We start from the raw sequence: 22,998 nt of genomic DNA, 5'->3' as shown, positions 1-22,998 counted from the left end.
TGTTCTCTTTGTTCTTTGTTCTTTGTTCACCCTCATAAGAACAGGATATGGTGCTCAACTCATCAATCAACAGTTCCGACATGCCACAGTGACAAACCACACCAACCTCCTCAGAAGACAAACACAGGACACGGTGGACAGAGTACTCTTCGTCATCCAGTACTTCCCCAGAGTGGAGAAGTTACGTCATCTTCTCTGGAGCCTCCAAAATGTCATCAATGAAGACAAACATCTCGCCAGGGCCATTCCCACCGCCCCCCCCCACTTCTTGCCTTCAAACAACCGCACAACCTCAAACAGACCATTGTCCACAGCAAACTACCCAGCCTTCAGGAGAACAGTGACCACAACACCACACAACCCTACCACACCAACCTCTGCAAGACATGCCAGACCATCTCATGAATAAACTAGGGTTGTACTCGTTAGAGTTTAGAAGAATGAGGGGAGATCTCATTGAGACATATAAGATGATGAATGGGATGGATAGGATAAAGGTGGAGAGACTCTTCCCGCTCAAAAAGGACAGTAGGACTAGGGGGCACAGCCTCAAGATAAAGGGGAGGCGGTTTAGAACGGAGTTGAGGAGGAACTTCTTCACTCAAAGGGTGGTGAATCTCTGGAATTCTCTGCCCGTTGAAGTGGTGGAGGCTGCCTTGTTAAATATTTTTAAGACGCGGGTTGATGGGTTTTTGATAAGCGAGGGGATTAAGGGTTATGGGGAGAGGGCGGTGGAGAAAGTGGAACTGAGCCACCACAGATCAGCCATGATCTTATTGAATGGCGGGGCAGGCTCGAAGGGCTAGATGGCCTACTCCTGCTCCTATTTCTTATGTTCTTATGTTCTTATGATGTTTGTAGATAATTGTTATGGAAGTTTTTCACCCTTTCCCGTGCCTGTTTGTGATTCCACTGCTCATCTTTACTGAAACGTATCATTTATGCGACTGTAATTGTGTTTTCTGTCAATACTGCAATAACCTTTTCTCTCCCAATTTCCCCATCCTTTCTAAATATCTTACCATCAGGAACATTTCACTCCCAATGACACCCGATTTGAAGGTGGGTCTCGATAAAAGCAACAGCCTAATTCCCTTCATTCTGTATCTTTGTTTCTAAATCACATTGTCACATAACAGGACATTTTTATTCGGAAACTCTCTCCACCCCGCTCATTGCAGGAATATAAATTCGTTGGGGGGAGGAGGGTGTTGAGTGTCAAAGATCTGTCTGAAGAAGTGGAATCAAATGGGGTGAAAAGGCTTCCTTATCTGCATTAATCGAGATACAAACTAATATGTACCACTAGTGGCTGGCCACTAGAGGGTGAGATTCCTATTTCATTGCTGGGTTTTGATGTTAACATGAAGTTGCAGGTTTAGAATCTATAAACTTCGCTGCAAGTTTCCGCTTAGGAAACAGGACAATTAATACCACTCTGTGCTTTCTTATATTGGGAATAAACTACAATGTGGTGAATATGGAGGAGCCTTCAGGCAGTGGCAGAGGTGTGCCTGAAATTGAACACTGAGCCACACAGTAATTCCTATGAATGAAATGTGCCTCCTTCCCAAATCACTGGCTTCAAGGAACAGATATGGAGATGCCGGCGTTGGACTGGGATAAACACGGCAAGAAGTCTCACAGCACCAGGTTAAAGCCTAACAGGTTTATTTGACAGGAAAAGCCACTGGTTTTCAGAGTGCTGCTTCTTGGTCAGTGAATGGGAGTTCTGTTCACAAACAGGGCATATAAAGACATAAATTCAATTTACAAAATAATGGTTGGAATGCACACCGAAAGCTAGTGGCTTTTGCTACCTGTTGAACCCCAACCTGGCGTTGTGAGACTTCTTACTGTGTTCAAGGAACAGGGCAGAAAAACAGCCAGACTTAACATCAGTTCAGTTGTAATTGTGTTTATTTAACAACGATCGGCCACAACTTGATCAGATAACATCAAATATAAAACAAACACTTTAAACCTTTCGGGTATTGAATCCTCAACATCACAATTCAGTTGAAAATACTTTAAAACATTCCCCGTGTGTGTTCAGTTGGTTTGGACAAAAATCCAGACGAATGGAAAGCAAGGTTCACAACACTCACGTCACGTCTCAACTGTCAATTTGAAAAAGTAGCGGGCAAATGTCTTTTAGGCGCGGTGTTGACTTGTGGAAGCTGCTGTTTGTGAAGTTCCAGCCCGGTTACAATTCAATCGGATGGAAATAGGAAAATAGGTGAGTGTGTGGAGATTGGGAAGCAGCTCCTAGACAGGAGAGAACCAATCCCCTCAAACACGAGCTGGTGAGTGATTACTGTCTGTTCAAAATGTGTCTGAATTCAGCCTGACTGAGACATTGCTGAGTCTCCCTGTGTCTGCATGGATTTTCTCCGGGTGCTCCAATTTCCTCCCACACTTCAAAGATATGCATGTTGGGTTCATTGGTCATGCTAAATTGCCCTTTCGTGTCAGGGGAACTTGCAGGATAAATACGTGGGATTAAGGGGATAGAGCCTGGGTGGGATTGTTGTCTGTGCAGGCTTGATGGGCTGAATAGTCTCCTTCTCATAGAATCATAGAACCATACAGTGCAGAAAGAGGCCCTTCAGCCCATCGAGTCTGCACCGAACACAATCCCACCCAGGCCCTACCCCCATATCCCTACATATTATACCCACTAATCCCTCTAACCTACGCATCCCTGGACACTAAGGGGCAATTTCTTAGCACGGCCAATCAACCTAACTCACACATTTTTGGACTAAGGATTCTGCACTAAATATTCCACGATTCACTGGCCGATGAAACTTTCCACCAAGGAGCTGACACAAAACAACAATTAGGAGGAGCGAATTTCAGGAAAAGGTTCAGGTGAGTTTCTACATTAAAGTTTCTCTTTTTGCTAGGAGGCATTGAATTGAATTGATTTATTACTGTCCCATATATTGGGATACAGGAAAAAGTATTGTTTCTTGCCAGCTGTTTCAGACAAAACATACCATTCATAGAGTATATAGGGGAGAAGGAAAGGATAGGGTGTAGAACATTGTGTTGCAGTTAGAGATAAGGTGAAAGAAAGAAATTTCACTGTAACTTCATTGTAGTGTTAATGTAAGCCTTACTTATGACTAACAAAATAACTTTAACTTTAAGATCAGCTTAATGTATGATAAAACCATTCTAAAGAAGCTGTTCATGAGTCGGCTGGTACGTTTTCATACGTCTGTGTCTTTTTCCTGACAGTAGAAGGTGAAAGTGTATGTCAGGGTACGTGGGGTCCTTAATTATACTGGCTGCTTTTCCAATGCAGTGAGAAGTGCAGACAGAGTCAATGAATGGGAGGCTGGTTTGCTTGCTGGACTGGGCTGTGTTCACAACCCTTTGTAGTTTCTTGTGGTCTTGCTCAGAGCAGGAGCCATATCAAGCTGTGATAGAACCAGAAAGGATACTTTCCATAGTGCATCTGTAGAAAATGTTTGCGGACATGCCAAATTTCCATAGTCACCTGAGCAAGTAGAAGCATGGGGGGTTTTCGGAATTATAACATCGGCATGGAAGGAGCAGGACAGATTGTTGGTGTCTGAATACCCAGAAACTTGAAGCATGGTGGAAATGGGAAGAGATGGAGACTGGCAGAGAAGTTTAGCAAAATCAGTTTTGTTGCCAACAGCCTGCAGGTGTTAACTGACTGCCAAGCAAGAAAATATTGTATTTATATGGTGCTATTCATGACCACCAGACTTTTCAAAGCACTTTCCAGAGAGTATGTAGTTTAATGTGTGGAGATTGGGAAACAGCTCCTCGACAGGAGGGAACCAATCCCCTCAAACACAAGCTAGCGAGTTTGAACAGACAGTAATGAATGTGCCTGAATTCAGTCTGACCATCACTGAGACATTGATCAGTCGCTGCTAATCACTGACTGCTCAAAATTTCCACAAAGGAGCTGACACACAACAACTATTGGGAGGAGAGAATTTCAGGAAATTCTAGATACACTGATGACATTTTCTTTCTTTGGACTCATGGTAACAATCACAACTATATGATGACATTGAAGAAGGCATATGGGATGCTTGCCTTTATAGGAAGGGGCACGGAGTATAAAAGCAGGAATCTGATGTTGCAGTTGTATAGAACGTTGGTTAGACCACATTTAGAGTACTGCGACCAGTTCTGGTTGCCGCACTACCGGAAGGACGTGGAAGCCTTAGAGAGAGTGCAGAGGAGGTTTACCAGGATGTTGCCTGGTATGGAGGGTCTTAGCTATGAGGAGAGATTGGGCAAACTGGGGTTGTTCTCCCTGGAAAGACAGAGAATGAGGGAAGACCTAATAGAGGTGTATAAGATTATGAAGGGTATAGATAGGTTGAACAGTGGGAAGCTTTTTCCCAGGTTGGAGGTGACGATCATGAGAGGTCACGGGCTCAAGGTGAGAGGGGCGAGGTATAACTCAGATGTCAGAGGGACGTTTTTTACACAGAGAGTGGTGGGGGCCTGGAATGCACTGCCAAGTAGGGTGGTGGAGGCAGACACACTAGGGTTGTTTAAGGCTTACCTAGATAGGCACATGAGCAGACTGGAGATGGAGGGATACAAAAGAATGTTCTAGTTGACGATCAAGAGCCTCAGGACGTTCCTGGGAATTAATAGATTCCTATCAGTCTTCCAACAAATTTTAAGGCTTAATTTTTAAGTTGGAGCTATTGGGGATCTTCCATTACTGTCTGTATCGCCTGTTGTATGTCTATTTATGTTTACTGATGTCTCCTTTTACATCCACAGGCGATTCGGTCCGCCTTGTTGGCCAACAAGGTGCATACACGCGGTGGGTCGTGCGAGGGTTGCTCTTGAATGTTGCTTCGAGAGTTGCCTAGTGCTTCACGTCTGTTAGTGTACGCTTAAACTGGACCAATCGATGGGCAACACGTCAGCTCAGTGATTATCACTGTCTGTTGTACAGTTACAGGGACCTGGGTCAGATCTCCGGCTTGGATCAATGTCTGTAATAGTTTGCACATTCTCCCCGTGCTTGCATGGGTTTTCTCCGGGTGCTCCGGTTTCCTCCCACATCCCAAAAGCATGCTTTTTAGGCTCACTGGCGTCAATAAATTGTTCCTGAATTGGATCTCCCTTAATTTGGCGAACATATAATTGCCTAAACTTGCACCCCCTTTATTGTGGAGTTCCACTAGAGGTAGACAAAAACGTCAACGATCGACGAAAGACTTGAATAAGGCACTCACTGAGCGCTAAAATGGGCGGCGTGGGCTTGTAGGGCCGAAGGGCCTGTTCCTGTGCTGTTCTTCATTCTATCAAGTTCCATCCCACCATTAGACTCACTATGGACTACTCTCTGGAATCTGTTGGATTCTTGGACACATGCATCTCCAAGGAAGGTCACCTTAGCACTTCACTGTACCGCAAGCCCATGGATAACCTCACAATGCTCCACTCCTCCAGCTTCCACCCTAAACATGTTAAAGAAACCATCCCCAACAGACAAGCCCTCCATATACATAGGATCTGCTCAGATGAGGAGGATCACAACAGACACCTCCAGATGCTGAAAGACATCCTCATAAGGACAGGACATGGCACTTGACTCATGAATCAACAGTTGCGATGCACTGCCATCCTCAGAAGACAAATACGGGACACGGTGGACAGAGTACCCTTTGCCGTCCAATACTTCCCCAGAGCAGAGAAGCTACAACATCTTTTCCAGAGCCTTCAACATGTCATTGATGAAGATGAACGTCTCGCCATGTCATCTCCACACCCCCACTTCTTGCCTTCAAACAGACCATTGCCCGCGGCAAACTACTCAGCCTTCAGGAGAATATTGACCACGACATCACACAACCCTCCACAGCAACCTCTGCAAGATGTGTTGGATCATCGACATGGATGCCATCATCTCACGTGAGAACACCGTCCACCAGATACACAGTACATACTCTTGCAACTCGGCCAACGTCGTCTACCTGGAAAGGATGTCCCAAGGCATGGTACATTGTGGAGACCATACAAATTCTACGACAATGGATGAATGGACATCGCTCGACAATTACCAGGCAGGAGTGTTCTCTTCCTGTCGGGAACACTTCAGCAGTCACGGGCATGCACCCTCTGATCTTCGAGTAAGCATTCTCCAAGGTGGCGTTCACAACACACGACAACGCAGAATCGCTGAACAGAAACTGATAGCCAAGTTCCCCACACATGAGGACGGCTTCAAATGGGAACTTGGCTTCATGTCATACTATCTGTAACCCCCATGACTTGCCTGAGCTTGCAAAATCTCACTAACTGTCCCAGCTAGAGAGAATACATATCTCTTTAACTTGTGCTTGGCCCTCTCTCCACTCACATTGTCTATCTGTATCTTTAAGACTTAATTATCTGTAAAGACTCGCATTCCAACCATTATCTTGTAAATTGAGTTTGTGTCTTTATATGACTTGTTTGTGAATACAAATCCCACTCTCCTGATGTAGGAGCAGGGCTCCAAAAGCTTATGCTTGTGCTACTAAATAAACCTGTTGGACTTAACCTGATGTTTTGAGACTTTTTATCCAGCTTACCACACGTTGGACCACATGTCCAATGCTGGCATCTGCACATCACAGGTAGCAATACCCACTGATGGCTCACTAAGTCATAGCACAGAAGGATCAAATTTCAGGAGTGCTTCCTCTGCCATTATGTTGGCTTTCCCCCCCAATACAAAATGTGGTCATATCAAGCTTCAAATCACTAAATTTATGAGAATGGAGCTTAAAAACATACTAGATTGGCATACTCGTGTCAAATAATCTGTTTGCAGGAATGGTGAAAAGCAATAATAATCTTCACTGCAATTGGTACCATGTGGTAAATGACTTATTGTATCTCCAGGGTTTTACTAATCAATTGGCGTACCTCGGCCATATTCTCCTTGGTGACTCTGCAACTCCTTAATAACAATTTTTTCCATTCACATTCCATTTTCAAATATATTTGTGGCCAATATTTATCCCTCAACTAAAACAACTAAATGCAGATTAGCTGGTATTATCACATTGCTGCCTATGGGATCTTGCTGTGGGAAAATTGGTTGCTGCATTTCATATATTAGTTACAAAATTTCAAAAGTATTTAGTTGGCTGCAAAACACCGTGGGACTTCCTGAGGTCATGGAAGGTGACATATCAATGCAAGTCTCTCTCTCTCTCTAGTCACGATCAGGTAGCTGATGCTTCAAGAAGACCATTTGCCTAGCATTGTATCATGTGTCAGGATAATAATTTTATCCCTTTTTTAGGACCAGCGAGCATTCACGAAGAAAAGGAATAAGGCCCATGGTGCAGATGCTGATAATGAAATTTTCAGATTCATTTTCTGTTCACATCTTCAAAGTTGCATCAGGTAATTCATATTAATTGTGACAACCCAGTCCTTGCTGAATATTTTACACGTGTCGAGCTAGCATTGACCTCAAGGAGATCGCTGTCTGTTGAAACATATTCACCATTTAAGCCTGAAGAATGTGGGAGCTGTTTGGAAAATAAAAAGTCAGCAGCCACACCACTATCCCAATGTCTATTGTATACAGTTGGGGTTGACACTGTCAGAAGGTGCAGTTCACCAACACAGGGAGAGTTTCAAACTCAACATCAGCAAACAATCCTATTCCTCAGTGAGCCAACAACTCCCACAGCGACTTTGGTTAGTTGTCAGATTAACATAGAAGATTTTTTTGGTTACCATATCTTGGCATTTAATTTGTAAGTAGGTTGGAAGTGTTAAGGCGTGCCCTATTAGGGACAAGTGATTTGTGAGATATTCTGAGAGGTTCACGGCAAAGGAGGTGTTTGCTAAGGAAGAGAATGTTGACAAAATATAAATAGAAGTTGAGACTGTAGAGGGATAGAGTGAAACTTAATAGGAAGAATGTCGTGGAAAGACTAGTATGCATAGAGTGGATAAGTCACCTGGTTTGGATGGCTGAAGTCCCAGGTTATGAAGCAAAGTGGGGCTGAAGATAATTTAAGTGTTATGCCAGAATCTTTCAAACTTTTCTAGATATGGGGGCGGTGCCAAAAGGATTAGAAAGTGGCAAATGTGACAATCTTGTTTAAGAAAGGATGTAAGGGAGTTCCTAGGAACTATAGATGGGTGAATCGGTTTAATGTCAGTGCTTTTAGAAACATAGTCCCTAGGTAAACAGCCCTTGGGTGGTGAGGGACATGCCTGGGCACTAGCCTCTAGCAGTGCCAGGTTGGAAATGTCAGGGTGCCACTACCAGGGCTGGCCCTCTGGGGATCCTCTTTGGGGAGGAGTTCCCTTTATGTGTGGTGGGGTGCCTAATTCTGTGAGAGGGGTGGATGCATGGGATGGAGGTAGTGCCTCTATGCCTGGGAGGGGACAGGATGACTGAGAAGAAGGAAATGCTGGGATACTTGTGGTTGAGAGGTAGAATGCTTGACAAAGGGGGGAGTGCCCAATGCTGGTAGTGGAGGTGGGATGCCCCTATTCTTGTGTGGTTTGAGGGTGGGAAATGCCCTGATGGTGAGATGGGGAAGAGGTGACTTAATGCTTGTATAGAGGGCTGAGGTTGTGGGGGAGAGGAGGATGCCCCAGTGCTGAAATGGTGGTTGGGGAGAGAGTCCTGATCCTGGGGCAGGGAGAGGCAGTTCCTCCGTGTCCAACACTATTATTTCTAACACTAGTTGAGGCACCTAGATCTCTGTGAAGCTGGCATAAACCATGCTCCCATGGACATGGAGGAACCGTCCCTTCTCCCCCCACCACACCCTACCCCACCCACCCAGCCACCCACCCACTGTGCACCGAGTGGCAGAAAATCTGGATAGCAAACATGGCTGTACATCAGCCTGAACCTGACACTGCCAAATTTGGGGAAAATTCCATCCAGTGACATTCCCTAAGACTCAGCTCAGTTGCTTTTTCTTTAGTTAAGTGAGTTAGATATTGAAATAGAGTAAAATTTCACAAGTTGCCAATAATACTAAATTTGGAGGCATGGTAAATAGTGAGGATGAATGCCAGTTGGCTGCAAGGGAATATGGACAGACAAAAGGCAAATGGAATTTAACGCAGAGAAATGTGAGGGACAATAGAGATTTAATGGCATGGTTCTGAAAAAACATGCAGGGACTGGGGGATCCGGAGAGGGTTCTTGTGCTTAGATCTTTGAAGGTGTCAGAACATACTGAGATACTGGTTAGCAAGCATATGGGATCTCTGGTTTCATAAATAGAAATATTGACCACAAACTATGGAAGTTATTGTGAACCTTCAGAAAACTTGGGGTTGTCTACAACTGGAGTATTGCACCCAACTCATAATCACCAACCTCAGGACACAAATGTCCTTGAGTATGCAGAGAACATTTACCAGAACAGTTCTAGGAATGAAGGATGTTATCTACAACATTAGGTTGGAGATGGCGAAGTTGTTCCCTTTGATGCAAAGGAAATTATTCCCATCTGTTGATGACACCAGTGCTAGGGGACATAGATTTAAGGTTTTGGGCAAAAAATACAGACAGGATGTTAAGAAGACTTGTTATATGATGATGGTAAATACCTGGAACCTGCTGTCTCAGAGGGAGATTGGACTGGAAGTAATCAGTGATTTCAAAAGAAAATTGGAAATCACTTGTCCAAAATAAATTGACAAGACTATGGGATAAAATAGGAACCATTGTCAATACCCTTAACAGTTGTATAATTTAGTTACTAGTGTGGGTCTTTCTTCACCTACATGGATCACATAATTTTATAATAAAACCCAATTAACCTTTGTGAAAGGCATCCTAGCAAAGTGTTCCATACACAAAATGTGTTAACCATGTACAAATATACATATCTTTCAGCTATAACTAAATGTACATATAGGGGGATATAGCAGGCCTTACTAAACATTGTAGGCTTGGGATTCCATTTTTGCCTCAGGGATGTTACAGTCTTTGCCTGTTTAATAATGAATTTTTTGTCTCCACAGGCATTTAAGTCCACCTTGTTGACCAGCAAGGGGCATGCATGCGGCAGGTTGTAGTGGGCTGCTCTTGGATGTTGCTTCGGGAGTTGCCTATTGCTTCATGTCGTTAGTGTGCTTCAACTGGACCATCTCGAGGGCAACATGACAGCTCAGAGACTATCTCTGTTGCTGTGCGGACACATGGATTTGGGCCTGTGTCTGTGGGAGTTTGCGCGTTCTCCCCGTGGTTGCGTGGGTTTCCTCCGGGTGCTCCGGTTTCCTCCCACATCCCAAAGATGCGCTTTTAGGCTGATTGATTGGGTAACAAATTGTCCCTATATTGGACCTCCCTGATCCTCGCACATTAGGCGTAGACTAAAATCATGAATAGGTCACTGAGACAATGGGACGGCGGCGCGGGCTCGTTGGGCCGAAGGGCCTGTTTCCCGTGCTGTGTTGTTCTTTGTTCTTTGTTCTTTGTAAACTGACTGAATTGCTCTACAGAGAGCCAGCATGGACAAAATTGGGCCAAACGGCCTCCATCTGTGCTGTAATGTCAATTTAGAACTACTGAGTCCAACACAGAGCATCAAATCTATCTAATCTCCCATCTCTTGGGATTTTGACTTGAGCCCTAAAATCTTGGGTGGGATTCTCTGGTTCCACACCTCCCCCCCCACCCTGTCCCGCACCCCCACCCCAGAGTGTTTTCCAGCAGTGGAGGTGCCTTCTGATTGGTCCCCAACAGGATTTTTGGTCCTGACATTGTCTATGATGTTTTGTGTGGCTTATCTCAATCCACAGTTGGTGAGCCATGGGGCAGGGTGGTCGGGGGGAGGTGGCGGTGCTTGTCTGCGATGGAATTGGAAGATCCCGTTGGCGGAAAGGACTAAAGTTCCACCCACTAGGTGGAATTTTTCATCAATGGGATTTTCCCCTCTTGCTGAAGTCAATGGTAGATAACATGGGGATCCTGTGGATATGATCTATCTGGACTTCCAGAAGGCATTTGATAAGGTGCCATACAAGAGACTGATCCAGAAGATTAGATCCCAAGGGGTGGGGGTAAATTTGTGGCTTGGATTGAGGATTGGCTGACTGATAGAAAGCAGAGGGTTGGGATAAATGTGTCCTTCTCCAGTTGACAATCTGTGACTAGTGGGATCCTGCAGGGTTCAGGTCTCGGACCACAACTTTTCACAATCTATATCAATGATCTACAAGCAGGGACAGAGTGTAACAGAGCAAAGTTTAGTGATGACACGAAAATCAGTGGGAAAGCAGGCTGTGATGAGGAGATAAAAAGTTTACAAATGGATATTGACAGGATGCGGAATGGGCCAGAATCTGGCAGATGGAGTTTATTGTGGATATATGCAAGGTTATCCATTTTGGCCAGAAAAATAAAAGGGCAAATTACCATTTAAATGGGAAACAGAATCTAAAGGCGTCTGTGCAGAGGGATCTGGGTGTCCTTGTACATGTATTTAAAGTGGGTATGCAGATGCGGAATGTTATAAGGAAGGCAAATGGAATCTTGGCATTTATTGCAAAGGGTTCTAGAGTATGAAGTAGAGAAGTGTTATTACAATTGTATAAGGCATTCGTGAGACCACACCAAGAATATTATGTTCAGTTTTGGTAATCTTCTTTGATGAAGGACTGGTAGCACTGGAGGTGGTTAGGAAGATGTTCACTACATTGATTCCAGGTTCCAGGAGAGTATGAGTAGCTTGGGCTTGTATTCGCTGGCGTACAGAAGAATGAGGGGGGATTTGTTTGAGGTATATAAAATAATCAACGGGATTGATAAAGTAAACGTTTACCAAATGTTCTCCCTTCTCAAACAGTCTAGGAAAAGAGGTCATAGTTGTAGAGAAAGAGGGGAGAAGTTCAAGACTGAGATAAGGAGCAGCTACTTCTTAGAGGGTTATGAATCTATGGAACACACTGCCCCAGAATGCAGTGGATGCAGAATCAATCAATGGAGTCAAAAGAGACTTAGATAAATATTTGGTCAAAAGTGGGATAAAGGGCTATGGGGAACAGACAGAGAAGTGGAGTTAGGATGAGATGGAGATCAGCCATGATCTTATAGAATGGCACAGCATGCTCGAGGGGCTGCGTTGTCTACTCTCGCTCCTAATTCCTATGTTCCTAATGAACTTTTTGAATGGTTTGCTGCATTGTCCAGTACCTCCCAAATAGGGCCTTAAAATTCAGCCAATATTTATGGTTCCCTCAACCTTCACTCATCACAAGTTCGTAGTACAGTTTATTGTTCTCAAACCTTGAAACACAAATTTGATTTGTGCAATGTATGTTTGTGTTTTTCAGTATTCCATTTGTTTATAGAGAGTGGAGGAGCATTACTTGCCAGACCTGATACCATTACTAATACCCCTGTAGGAGAACTGGTCCAGTTCCCTATCCAGTACAATAGCACTGATCAATATGATGTAACATTTAGACTGAACTTTCCGGTGCCCTTTAAGATTTTAACATGGAAATCCAAATATCCAGAGAGGATCCACATTGTCCACCCACTGTATCAGCACAGAGTTGGAATTGACAGTCATTTGGTGGCGCTGAATGATGTACATGTTAACGACACTGGCGTATATGAAATACAGATTGACTACTATGGGATAGAACTGAAAAACCGTGATAAAAGTACCTTCAGGATGCAAGTATTTGGTGAGTATTTAAAAAGGAACTTCTCCTAATGTTGTAGTATTGCAACATCAGATAATCTGATCTTTCATTGAAGCTTAAGACATATGTTGGAAACTGTATTTAAAGTCATAGAGGTTTACAGCAAAGAAACAGGCCCTTCTTGTCCATGCCGCCCTTTTTTTAAAAACCCCTAAGATAATCCGAATTGTCTGTATTTGGCCCATATTCCCCAATACCCATCGTACTCATGTAACTATTTAAATACATTTTAAAAGATAATATTGTACCCACCTCTACGACTACCTCTCGCAGCTTGTTCCAGACACTCACCAATCTCTGTGTGAAAAAATTGCCCCTCTGGACACTTTTGTATCTCTCTCCTCTCATCTTAAACATATGCTCTCTAGTTTTAGACTCCCCTACCTTTGGGAAAAGATATTGACTACCTACCTTGTCTATGCCCCTCATTATTTTATAGACCTCTATAAGGTTACCCCTCAGCCTCCTATACTCCAGAGAAAAAATTCTAGTCTATCCAGCCTCTCCGTGTAACTCAATCCATCAAGTCCCAGTAGTATCCTAGTAAATCTTTTCTGCATTCTTTCTAGTTTAATAATATCCTTTCTATAATACGGTGACCAGAATTGCACACAGTATTCCAAGTGTGGCCTTACCAATGTCTTGTACAACTTCAACAAGACATCCCAATTCCTGTATTCAATGTTCTGATCAATGAAACAAGCATGTCAAATGCCTTCTTCACCATTCTGTCCACCTGTGATTCCACTTTCAAGGAGCTATGAATATGTACTCCTAGATTTCTTTGTTCTGTAACTCTCCCCAACACCTATCACTAACTGAGTAAGTCCTGCCCTGGTTCAAACTACCAAAATGCATCACCTTGCATTTGTTTAAATTAAACTCCATCTGCCATTCGTCAGCCCACTGGCCCAACTGATCAAGATCCCTCTGCAATTGGATATAACTTTCTTCATTGTCCACTGTGCCACCAATCTTGGTGTCATCTGCAAACTTACTAACTATCTTCTCATCCGAAACATTAACATAAATGAGAAATAACAGAGGGCCCAGCATTGATCCCTGAGGCACACCGCTGGTCACAGGCCTCCAGTTTGAAAAACAACTCTCTACAACCATCCTCTGGCTTCTGTCAAGAAGCCAATTTTGTATCCATTTAGATGCCTCACCCTGGATCTCGTGAGATTCAACTTTATACGACAACCTACCATGCACTACCTTGTCAAAGGCCTTGCTAAAGTCTATGTAGATAACATCAACTGGGCTGCCCTCATCTACCTTCTTGGTTACCCCTTCAAAAAACTCTATTAAATTTCTGAGACATGATTTTTCCATTCACAAAGCCATGCTGACTGTCCCTAATCAGTCTTTGCATCTCTAAATGTCTGTAGATCCTATCTCTCAAAATACCTTCCAACAATTTACCCACCACAGATGTGAAGCTCACTGGCCTGTAGTTCCCAGGCTTTTCTCTGCAGTCCTTCTTAAACAAAGGCACAACATTTGCCACTCTCCAATCTTCAGGCACTCACCTGTGACTATTTGCTCATCTTTAAACTACATGTGACTCCGCAACAACAACAATGTGGGTGACTCTTAAGGTATTCAATTCAACTAAAAATGGGCAATGAATGCTGGCCCAGCCAGCTTTGCTTACGTTCCCTGAACGATTGAAATCAACTAAGTAGAATGGAGCAAGGTTTGCCTTTATAGCAGAAATGCAGGACACACATTTTGCCTCAACTGACATTTGCAAATGGTATTAGTTTTATCATTAATCCCTTCCAAGTTCACTGCAGGAGGTTTCAGAGCAAACCAGTTAGTAAGATTTCAGTTCATTTCTTCAAACCTAATGAATGTTGACATGGCCACCAAACAATTCTGAATAAGAGTGTATAACATGTGAAAGCAAATACACCAACTAGTTAACTGTTAACTTAAAAGTTAAAAGCAGTATTTTCTGTTACTGCTGTTTGCGTATGATGTGAATTGATATTTTAAAATGTCAGGTCCTGCAATTTGAATCATTCCTCACTCACTGGAAAAATGACTGAGAATTTCCTGCAGGTGCACATAACAGGCTGTAAAATTGCACCAGAATTTCAGTGGCACACTATTTTTACACACGTAAATAGAGTTTCTTCCAAATCTTCAACAAAGTTTTGGCTGCAGAATGGGAGAGTATCTAACAGAATTCCACGTGCATTTGACAGTCCTGGCAACATGTCACCAAGAAATCCATTGTATTTCACAACATCCATAAACTGGACACAATTATGAAGCACAAACATGTAAATATCAGGACTTCCACTATATTGGAACTTCAGGCGTTAACATCAGTCTGTTTAAAATACAAAACAAAATGGAGATACTTGCATTTGTATTCTGGTTTATTCCATCACTTAGAAATTCTCCAACAGCGTCATATTAAATGAATTATTCAAAAGTGCAATGATCATGTTGTGTGGGTTAATTATTATCTGTCTATTTCAGAACCAGTTTCCCAGCCTGTGATAGGGATTCTTGGTGACTGTGTGAATTCACCAAATATCACTTTGAGCTGCTCTATCTCCAAAGGAACAAATTACTTGATTCACTGGGAAAAGGTGTCCATGTCTGGAGTTCTCAATGAGACATATGACGTGACAGTGCTTGTGATAGACTGTGTTACTGAAGTACAGCAACAATCATACAGATGTATAGCAGCAAACCCAGTCAGTAACGCAACCAGCAACCCAGTGACTGTCGACTTAAGTAACAGAGCTAATCCCAATGGTGAGAAATTGGAAAATAATCTGTACCGTACTACTGCAACAACTCTTTCCTTCACATGAATTCAGCTGAGAACATGGAAAGATGAGTGAATTAATTTATATCTGTCCTGAATACAACTGCAAAATCTGTCCTTCTCTCTGTGGGGGTTTCAGGGAATGTTCATCTCACTGAAAAATGTATCTAACTAGTGGAATAATGAAGGAAAACCCAGCCTGTTATTGCCTCATTCACAAATCCTTCAGGTCTTACTGATTAGTCCCCATGTTAAAGTTTGTACTAATTATCTTCTAAAATGATCAAGTACAATATGACAATAACATAGTTCATAGATCCATTCAGAACTGATATTTAAACATGTTTCTTCCCATTAAATGTCATGTAGTTCATTTTTTGAGCTGTTTGTGTGTGGTGTCAATCTTCAAGATGTTAATGAGAATTGATAGGTTAGACAGAGAACAATTCTTTCTGCTGGTTGGGGAATTTAGGAATGAATGACATTCCATAAAAATTAGAGCCATCCTTTCCAGTTCAGAAGTTCAGAAACGCTTTACACACAAAGAATGGTGGTTGTTTTGAATTGTTGGTTGAAAACATTCTGCAACCAAAAGATATGAAGAGATGTGGGACAAATGTGGATATATAGAATAAGATCACAGATAGGCTAGGGTCTCATTTAATGGTGGAACAGGATCAAAGGGCCTATTCCTGTTCCTGTGTCGTCATAATTTCAAAACTCAAATTTCATTTGAAGCAGAAATTTAAACTGTTCAAAGTATATCAAATTGAATTAGTAGCTCAGAGAGAATTCACTTACCCTGATTCAGAGCAATGCGCTGATGACATTGCTCAACAATCTTTCTACAAACCATTTTGTTCAATACAATTCAGGTGCAAAGGGATGGCCTATGAACTGTTTGATATGTAATTTTATGACCGTGAATTGAACCCAACTTCAAAAACATTTGCCTGAATTATTTAATCTAATTTTATCCATAATGCCTCACAAGTCAGTTTATCTGGTCTATGAAATGTAAATTGACAGACCTATATGGGATATATTGTAATAGACAGAAAATTCAGACCCTTTCCCTTTTCCATAGTTGAATTGTGGTTTTACAAAGGTTTCAGTACAAGGTTCTGTCGGTGTTACTGTGTCTTAGCTGTGAATCTTCCCTCCTCTTCTGGCTGGCATAGTTTCTGTGTATTATAGACAGTTTCTATTTTCATATCACCAGGCCATCGTTGGACTTATTCTAACCAGTGTTCAACCTGTCCTCACAATTTTTAGCACATTCCTTGAGAAAGCAGCTAGGGAATAGTTTGCAAGTAGTGACAAGAATACTCTTTAGTCCCTGGATAGAGGGATATGGTGCATGCCTTTCTCTTGCTCTAGTTTATCCTATCTTTTTCCCTCAGTCTTGGCTGAGGCCCTCACTAAAAGATTAGAACTCTGCCTCTCTTAAATGCTGCCTGCCTTTTTTACATTGCAGAGCTGGTTTTGCTGAGCAAGAGCAGAAACCTCCCCTGTGGTGGGGATCCCAGCACTGCGCCCGTTTCCTGCCACCCCCACCCCCCGAATCCCACATGAAGATATTTTTACATCTCAGCACTAAGGAATGTTCCAATAATTTCCTCTGCTCAGCCATGAATTAAGGTGGTTTTTTGCTTCACCTATCCTCTGTGTCTCTCACCCTGCTTGGCAGCTCTGGATTTATTGTGAGCAATGCAATGGGCGATCACGCAGTGATTTTGTAGAAAGTATGGTGTGATTTCTTTTTCCGAGACATAATGTTGTGTATTAATAAAATGAAATGCAATGGGTATTGAGTTTATCCATTTTGATAAGGTACCATGCAGGAAAGAAAATGAAGGCAAATTGAATTAAAAGCTGGTAGCTCAGATATCAAGTTGTACAAAGAACACAGAATGAAAAGTCATGTTAATATATTTTTCAAACTGAAGGATCAATCCATTTACAATGGAGAGCTCCATGTCAACAGTTGAAGACAAGGAAAAAAAATAAGGAAAACGGTTACGTTTTAAAAATGGAAGTCAAATTGACAAAACTACTTTTTAAAGAGAAAACAAATGGCTCCTAGGTATATAATATGTGATAAATGCAAATTACTGTGGATGTTGGAATTTGAAACAAAAACAAAAAATGCTGGAAAATCTCAGCAGGTCTGACAGCATCTGTGGAGAGAGAATAGAGCCAATGTTTCTAGTCTGGGTGATTCATCATCAGAGCTGATCTGGCAGAGTAAAGTCAGAGCTCTTGACGAAGGTTCAACCTGATTTAAAACATTGACTCTATTCTCTCTCCACAGATGCTGTTAGAATTGCTGAGATTTTGCAACTTTCGTGTTTTTGTATTATCAATATGGGTAAAGGACACATAAACAAATGGGATAATTTAAATCACTGTTCGGACCAAGATTAGAATACTGAATCAGTTTGTGCACCTTGCTTTAGGAAAGGTGACAAGGGGGCTGATTTGGCAAAGAAAAAGTGAAAATTATGATGGATTTCGATGTGAAATCAGGAATAAGTATTTCCACTCAACAGTAGACACATGTATTTATCATCAATAGTAAAGTCAGAGACTAGAAGATTTATTTTTATGCAGTGGGTGTGTAATGATGTGGATTTCCTCACCAGAAACAGTGGTGAGAACAGAATGCATAAAAAATTTAAAAGAGAAGTGATTGGAAAGAAACATGTAGAAAAGTGTAACGAGAATATAGTTCTTGAAGTATGAGCTGGACTGTCACCTTCCATTTCATAAAATTCTGTTAATTTATTTTAGGTGAAAGAAAAAATTTGGTGCTGCTGATTCCTGTGGTGACAACAATTTTGGTTTTAATCGTTGTGTACCTTTACACGGTTCATTGTAAAACAGTAAGTATTACATTTCAAATCAGCATAAAAACCAGAACAAACCTACAGACACTGCTGAACAGTGATCTGTTCCTTCATTATCTGACACTTTTGGAGACAAACTGGATGCTTTTACTTGAAGAATGTTTATCAATTAAAAGAGCGATAGCATTTATCAACCGATTGAAAAAAAAAGGAAGAGATTATTAAGTTGGGAATGTTTTATCTCAGCAATATTCTAATACATATCGTGGAATTCTACCACCTCACCTGCCATTGGATTAGAGTAGGCAAAGAGCGGACAATGGAAATGTCCGTGAACCGCGGGTGGGAACTACTGATCTCACTTGAGTGAGGCCGTAAAATCCCACCTATAATTTCTAACAATACAGAGCATTAAACCACACCATTGAATTTAGGCATTTTAAAATAACTAGTTTAAACTTAATGGTTCTGGCTGAAATGACCTGATGTAATGTACTTCTGCTTAGATGCATCATGTCTCTGACAACTTGTCGGCGTTTTGCTCTTTGGTCAACAGAATTAGGTGCAGCCCTGATCAAATCACAGTGGGCTGTTCATTGTATTTATGGAGCATTCCTGCCTTGTAAACATATTCATTGATGTTCGTTACATGTTTTTCAGATAAACTGATAGAATGGCCAACCAGCAACAATGTTCTACTGTGAATTTTTTGTTCATCTCCTACAATTCACTCAGTGGAGTGAATATATATTATACTTATTGTGGGAAGTGTTTGATGAGCAGTTTGCAGTCCTGTTGAGTTATCAGTAGCTTTCTGCATTATTGCAACATAAGTGCTCAAGAATTTCAGATAGAAAATTGCTAATTAATTTCATATGATAGTTAGCAACAAGTGTCATCAAGTTCATAGAAGTTTCATTGAAGCTGTACAGTGCAGAAAGAGGCAGTTTAGTTTGCATTGACTCTTCAAAAGAGCATCCCACCTAGGACCCACGCTCCACCCTATCTCAGTAACCCCACGCATTTACCATAGTTAATCCACCGAACCTACACACCTTTGGACACTAAGGGGCAATTTAGCATGGCCAATCCATCTAACCTGCGCATCTTTGGACTGTTGGAGAAAACCAGAGAATGTGCAACACCCAAGGCTGAAATTCAACCTGGATCCTTGGCGTTGTGAGGCAGCAGTGCTGACCACTGATGCAGAATTTCAGCGAAATTATAACACACACACACACCATTTGTCCAAACAAAGCTTTCCAATGTTTCTGCTGCAAACAGATCTCCTCCCACACAACTTCATTTCCCCTTCCTGATGTAAGCATGTATTTCTTCCTCCATTATTCCCCTTAAATGTATTTCTTTCTCCATCATTCCCCTTAAATGTGTCAGTACCATTGTCAACAGCAAGTTTCACATTCTCACTCCCAAGTAATTCAAAATTTCCATTTGGCTTCTTATTAAGCTACTGTTGAGATCAGAGGCCCCAAAGTATATTATGAAATTAGACTAGACCCCAACGATTTGTTATTTTGTCATTAATGTGAGGATAAGGCACTTCAGTCCAGGCACAAATCTACTGATACACTTGAAAGTTTTTATCAAAACAAACTTTATTGAACAATACAGTTTAACTATAATGAATGAATTAACATTTACCAGTTGAACAACACTTAACGTGACAAGATATAGTTCTTAACTTCTAACCTATTTCTGAGTTCTAATTCAGGCTTACAAGAAACAGGATAACAATACATTTCTTCAAGGCAGAGCATCATCATACCGCCTTGTGGTAGATTTATTTTCATTTGATGATTATTCTAATTTAATACCAGAAATACAAGTTTGTTACAAGTTTGGGTCTGTCATTGATAGATAGTACTTTACATATTTGTATTTTCTTTCAGAAGGACTCAACCTGCAACAGGAAACATGCACTTGAAACTAACATCAATGATCGTCTGTTCCAACCATAGTGCCATAAATGTGATTCTCATTTCTGAACTCTCTTAAATTTTCCATAATCATCATTATTGTATTGATTTATTTTGCTTTTCTGGCTTTGTATTTTTTTACGACTGTTTTGTTACTTTTAATTAAAGCACTGCTTGATGGCAGAATGGTAAGCATTACTCCCTCAATGCCAGGGACCCGTGTTCGATTCCGGCCTCGCATGACTGCATGGGGTTTACATGTTCTTCCCATGTCTGTGGGTTTCCTTCAGTGCTCTGGGTTCCTCCCACAGCCCAAAGATGTGCAGCTTATGTTGATTGGCCATGCTAAATTGCCTCTTAGTGTCCCAAGATATGTAAGTTAGGGGGATTAGTGGCTAAATATGTGGGTTATAGGAAAGGGTCTGGGTAAAATGCTCTATCAGAGAATCAGTGCGGTCTCAATGGGCTGAATGACTGCCTTCAGCATGGTAGGATTCAATGATAACACGGGCTGGTATTCACCCAAAAAAGCTCTTAGTCCCCAACTTCTGGGAAAATGGCAGTAAATAACACTAGTTTTCTTAGCATGATTCCTACAATGAATCTCCAATACTCCGTGCATCACAGAGTGCCTAGCATGATTCACCCTGGAAATCTGGAGGTAGGGCCTATTTGTGCCTGGGAGACTGGCAGCATAGCTGTTAGCAGGCCATTGTGCATTAGCCGATGGCCAGCCCTGACCGGCCCTCACTCCCTCCCCCACGAATCGTATTGTAGAATGGCAGCGGCCACTCACCACCAACAATGGACCCTGTCCCCAGTATGGCCCAGGCCTCTCAGCACTTCCTCCTGCCTGGTGGGAAATTGGCGCAGAGCTGATTATTCTGAAAAAAAGGGCCCGGCTGACTCTCAATCTGCCGGACTCCAGTCGCTAAAGGCCCCCAGCTGTCAACTCCCGGCCTGCTGCAGTATTCAAGCAGCACAACAGCTGGGAGAATCACAACCATGACAAACTGCAGTGGTTTCATTGTTATCAGTAGATTCTTAATTGTAAATTTTTTTTATGAATTCAAATTCCATCATCTGCTGTGGTGGGATTTGGACCCAGCTTCCCAGGACATTAGTTGAGTTTCTGGATTAATAGTCTAGCAATAATACCACTCTGCCATCACCATCATTAACTTGGAAGTGTGGAGTGTCTAGCCACAGTTTGCCGGTTAGTTCATATTCTCAAATCACAAAATTAAATACGTTTAATGTGTAAAGTTTAGTTGTAATTGTGTTTATTTATCAATGATTGGCTGCAGCTTGACCAGATGTCAAATATAAAACAAACACTTTAAACCTTTTAGATACTGAAACCTCAACATCACAATTCATTTGAAAATACTTTAAAACATTCCCCCAGGTGTATCTAGTTTAGATGGTTTGGACCAAAGTCCAAAGATTTACAACACTTGAGTCACGATTTATCTCTAATTCAAAAAGTGGCGGTAATATCCTTCATTTTGGGCGCAGAGTTCACCTGTAGAAACTGCTGCTTGTGAAGCTCCAGCCCAGTCTGAGTTCAATCAGATGGAAATGGGAAAGTAGGTGAGTGTGTGGAGATTGGGAAACAGCTCCTGGACAGGAGGGAACCGATCCCCTCAAACACGAGCTGGTGAGTTTGAACAGACAGTAGTGAATGTGTCTGAATTCAGCCTGACCGTCACTGAGACATTGCTCAGTTGCTGCTAATCACTGATTGTTCAAAGTTTCCACAAAGGAGCTGACACACAACAACTATTGGGAGGAGAGAATTTCAGGAAAAGATTCAGGGGCGTTTTTATGTTAAATCTGATTTCTTATATATGGGAGAGGTGGTGATAGTTGGAGGGATGGAAATTGTGTATGGGAGGAATGGGGTGGAGGGGCGGGGGGGTGGCGGTTGGCTATGATGGTGAATGAGGGAAGGGATCTTAAAATATCTGCATTGATGGCAGTGCCAGCATGCCAGGAGTGGGGTCTGAGTGAGGCTATGCAAGGGTAATAGGGCTGGATTCATTGGCCTGTTTCACAGCCAATTTTAGCTTAAGCAGGTATCATGATAGGCACAGTCTCGGAGGGCCGAAGGGCCTGTTCCTGTGCTGTACTCTTCTTTATTCTTTGTCACAGATAGGCCAGTATTTCATTTAATAGTAGAATAGGAACAAGGGCCTACTCCTGTTCCTGTGCCACCATAATTTCAAAACTACAATTTCATTTAAGGCAGAAATTTAAACTGTTCAAAGTATATCAAATGGAATTAGTAGCTCAGAGAACAAAGAGATAATTCACTTACAGAGCAATGTGCTGTTAACATTGCCTAACAATCTTTCTACAGACCATTTTGTTTAATCTCAATTCAGGTGCAAAGGTATAGTCCGTGAACCTTTTGATGTGTAATTTTATGAGCATGCATTACACCCAAGTTCAAAAACATTTGTCTGAATTATTTAATCTAATTTTATCTTTAATGCCTCACAAGTCAGTTTATCTGGTCTATGGAAGGTAAATTAACAAACATATATGGGATATATTGTAATAGACAGAAAATTCAAACACCTTTCCCTTTTCCAGAGTTGCACTGAAACAAAGGTTTCAGTGCAAGGTCCTGTTGGTGTTACTGAACTTTAGCAATGACTCTTCCCTCCACTTGTGGGCAGCTTGGTAGCACAATGATTAGCGGTGCTGCTTCAAA

General features: G+C 41.9%; 1 protein-coding gene across 2 annotated transcripts; it reads left to right on the top strand.

The window, feature by feature from the left end:
• The first annotated feature begins 2,157 nt into the window (after positions 1-2,157).
• On the top strand, positions 2,158-21,544 carry LOC145340906 (hepatic and glial cell adhesion molecule-like). 2 transcript variants are annotated; one of them, XM_080185466.1, is made up of 5 exons: positions 2,158-2,239; positions 7,310-7,413; positions 12,328-12,687; positions 15,199-15,480; positions 20,256-21,544. In XM_080185466.1, exons 2-5 carry the CDS (start codon positions 7,347-7,349, stop codon positions 20,285-20,287), a joined length of 741 nt encoding a protein of 246 aa, XP_080041592.1. In that variant the 5' UTR covers positions 2,158-2,239; positions 7,310-7,346; the 3' UTR covers positions 20,288-21,544. The 2 variants fall into 2 exon arrangements, with proteins under 2 accessions (XP_080041592.1, XP_080041591.1); XM_080185465.1 differs by having other exon boundaries at positions 20,253-21,544.
• Positions 21,545-22,998: the final 1,454 nt, after the last annotated feature.

The sequence above is a fragment of the Carcharhinus amblyrhynchos genome, chromosome 3, assembly GCF_965287045.1.
Source record: "Carcharhinus amblyrhynchos chromosome 3, sCarAmb.v2.hapA, whole genome shotgun sequence".
NCBI lineage: Eukaryota > Metazoa > Chordata > Chondrichthyes > Carcharhiniformes > Carcharhinidae > Carcharhinus > Carcharhinus amblyrhynchos.
This window is presented reverse-complemented; position numbering and strand designations above follow the sequence as displayed.

Coding starts and splice junctions, on each gene's coding strand:
- LOC145340906 (XM_080185465.1), top strand. CDS start 7,347: ATGGTGCAGATGCTGATAATGAAATTTTCAGATTCATTTTCTGTTCAC. Junction 7,414..12,327: donor CATCTTCAAAGTTGCATCAG/GTAATTCATATT, acceptor TGTGTTTTTCAG/TATTCCATTTGTTTATAGAG. Junction 12,688..15,198: donor CTTCAGGATGCAAGTATTTG/GTGAGTATTTAA, acceptor TGTCTATTTCAG/AACCAGTTTCCCAGCCTGTG.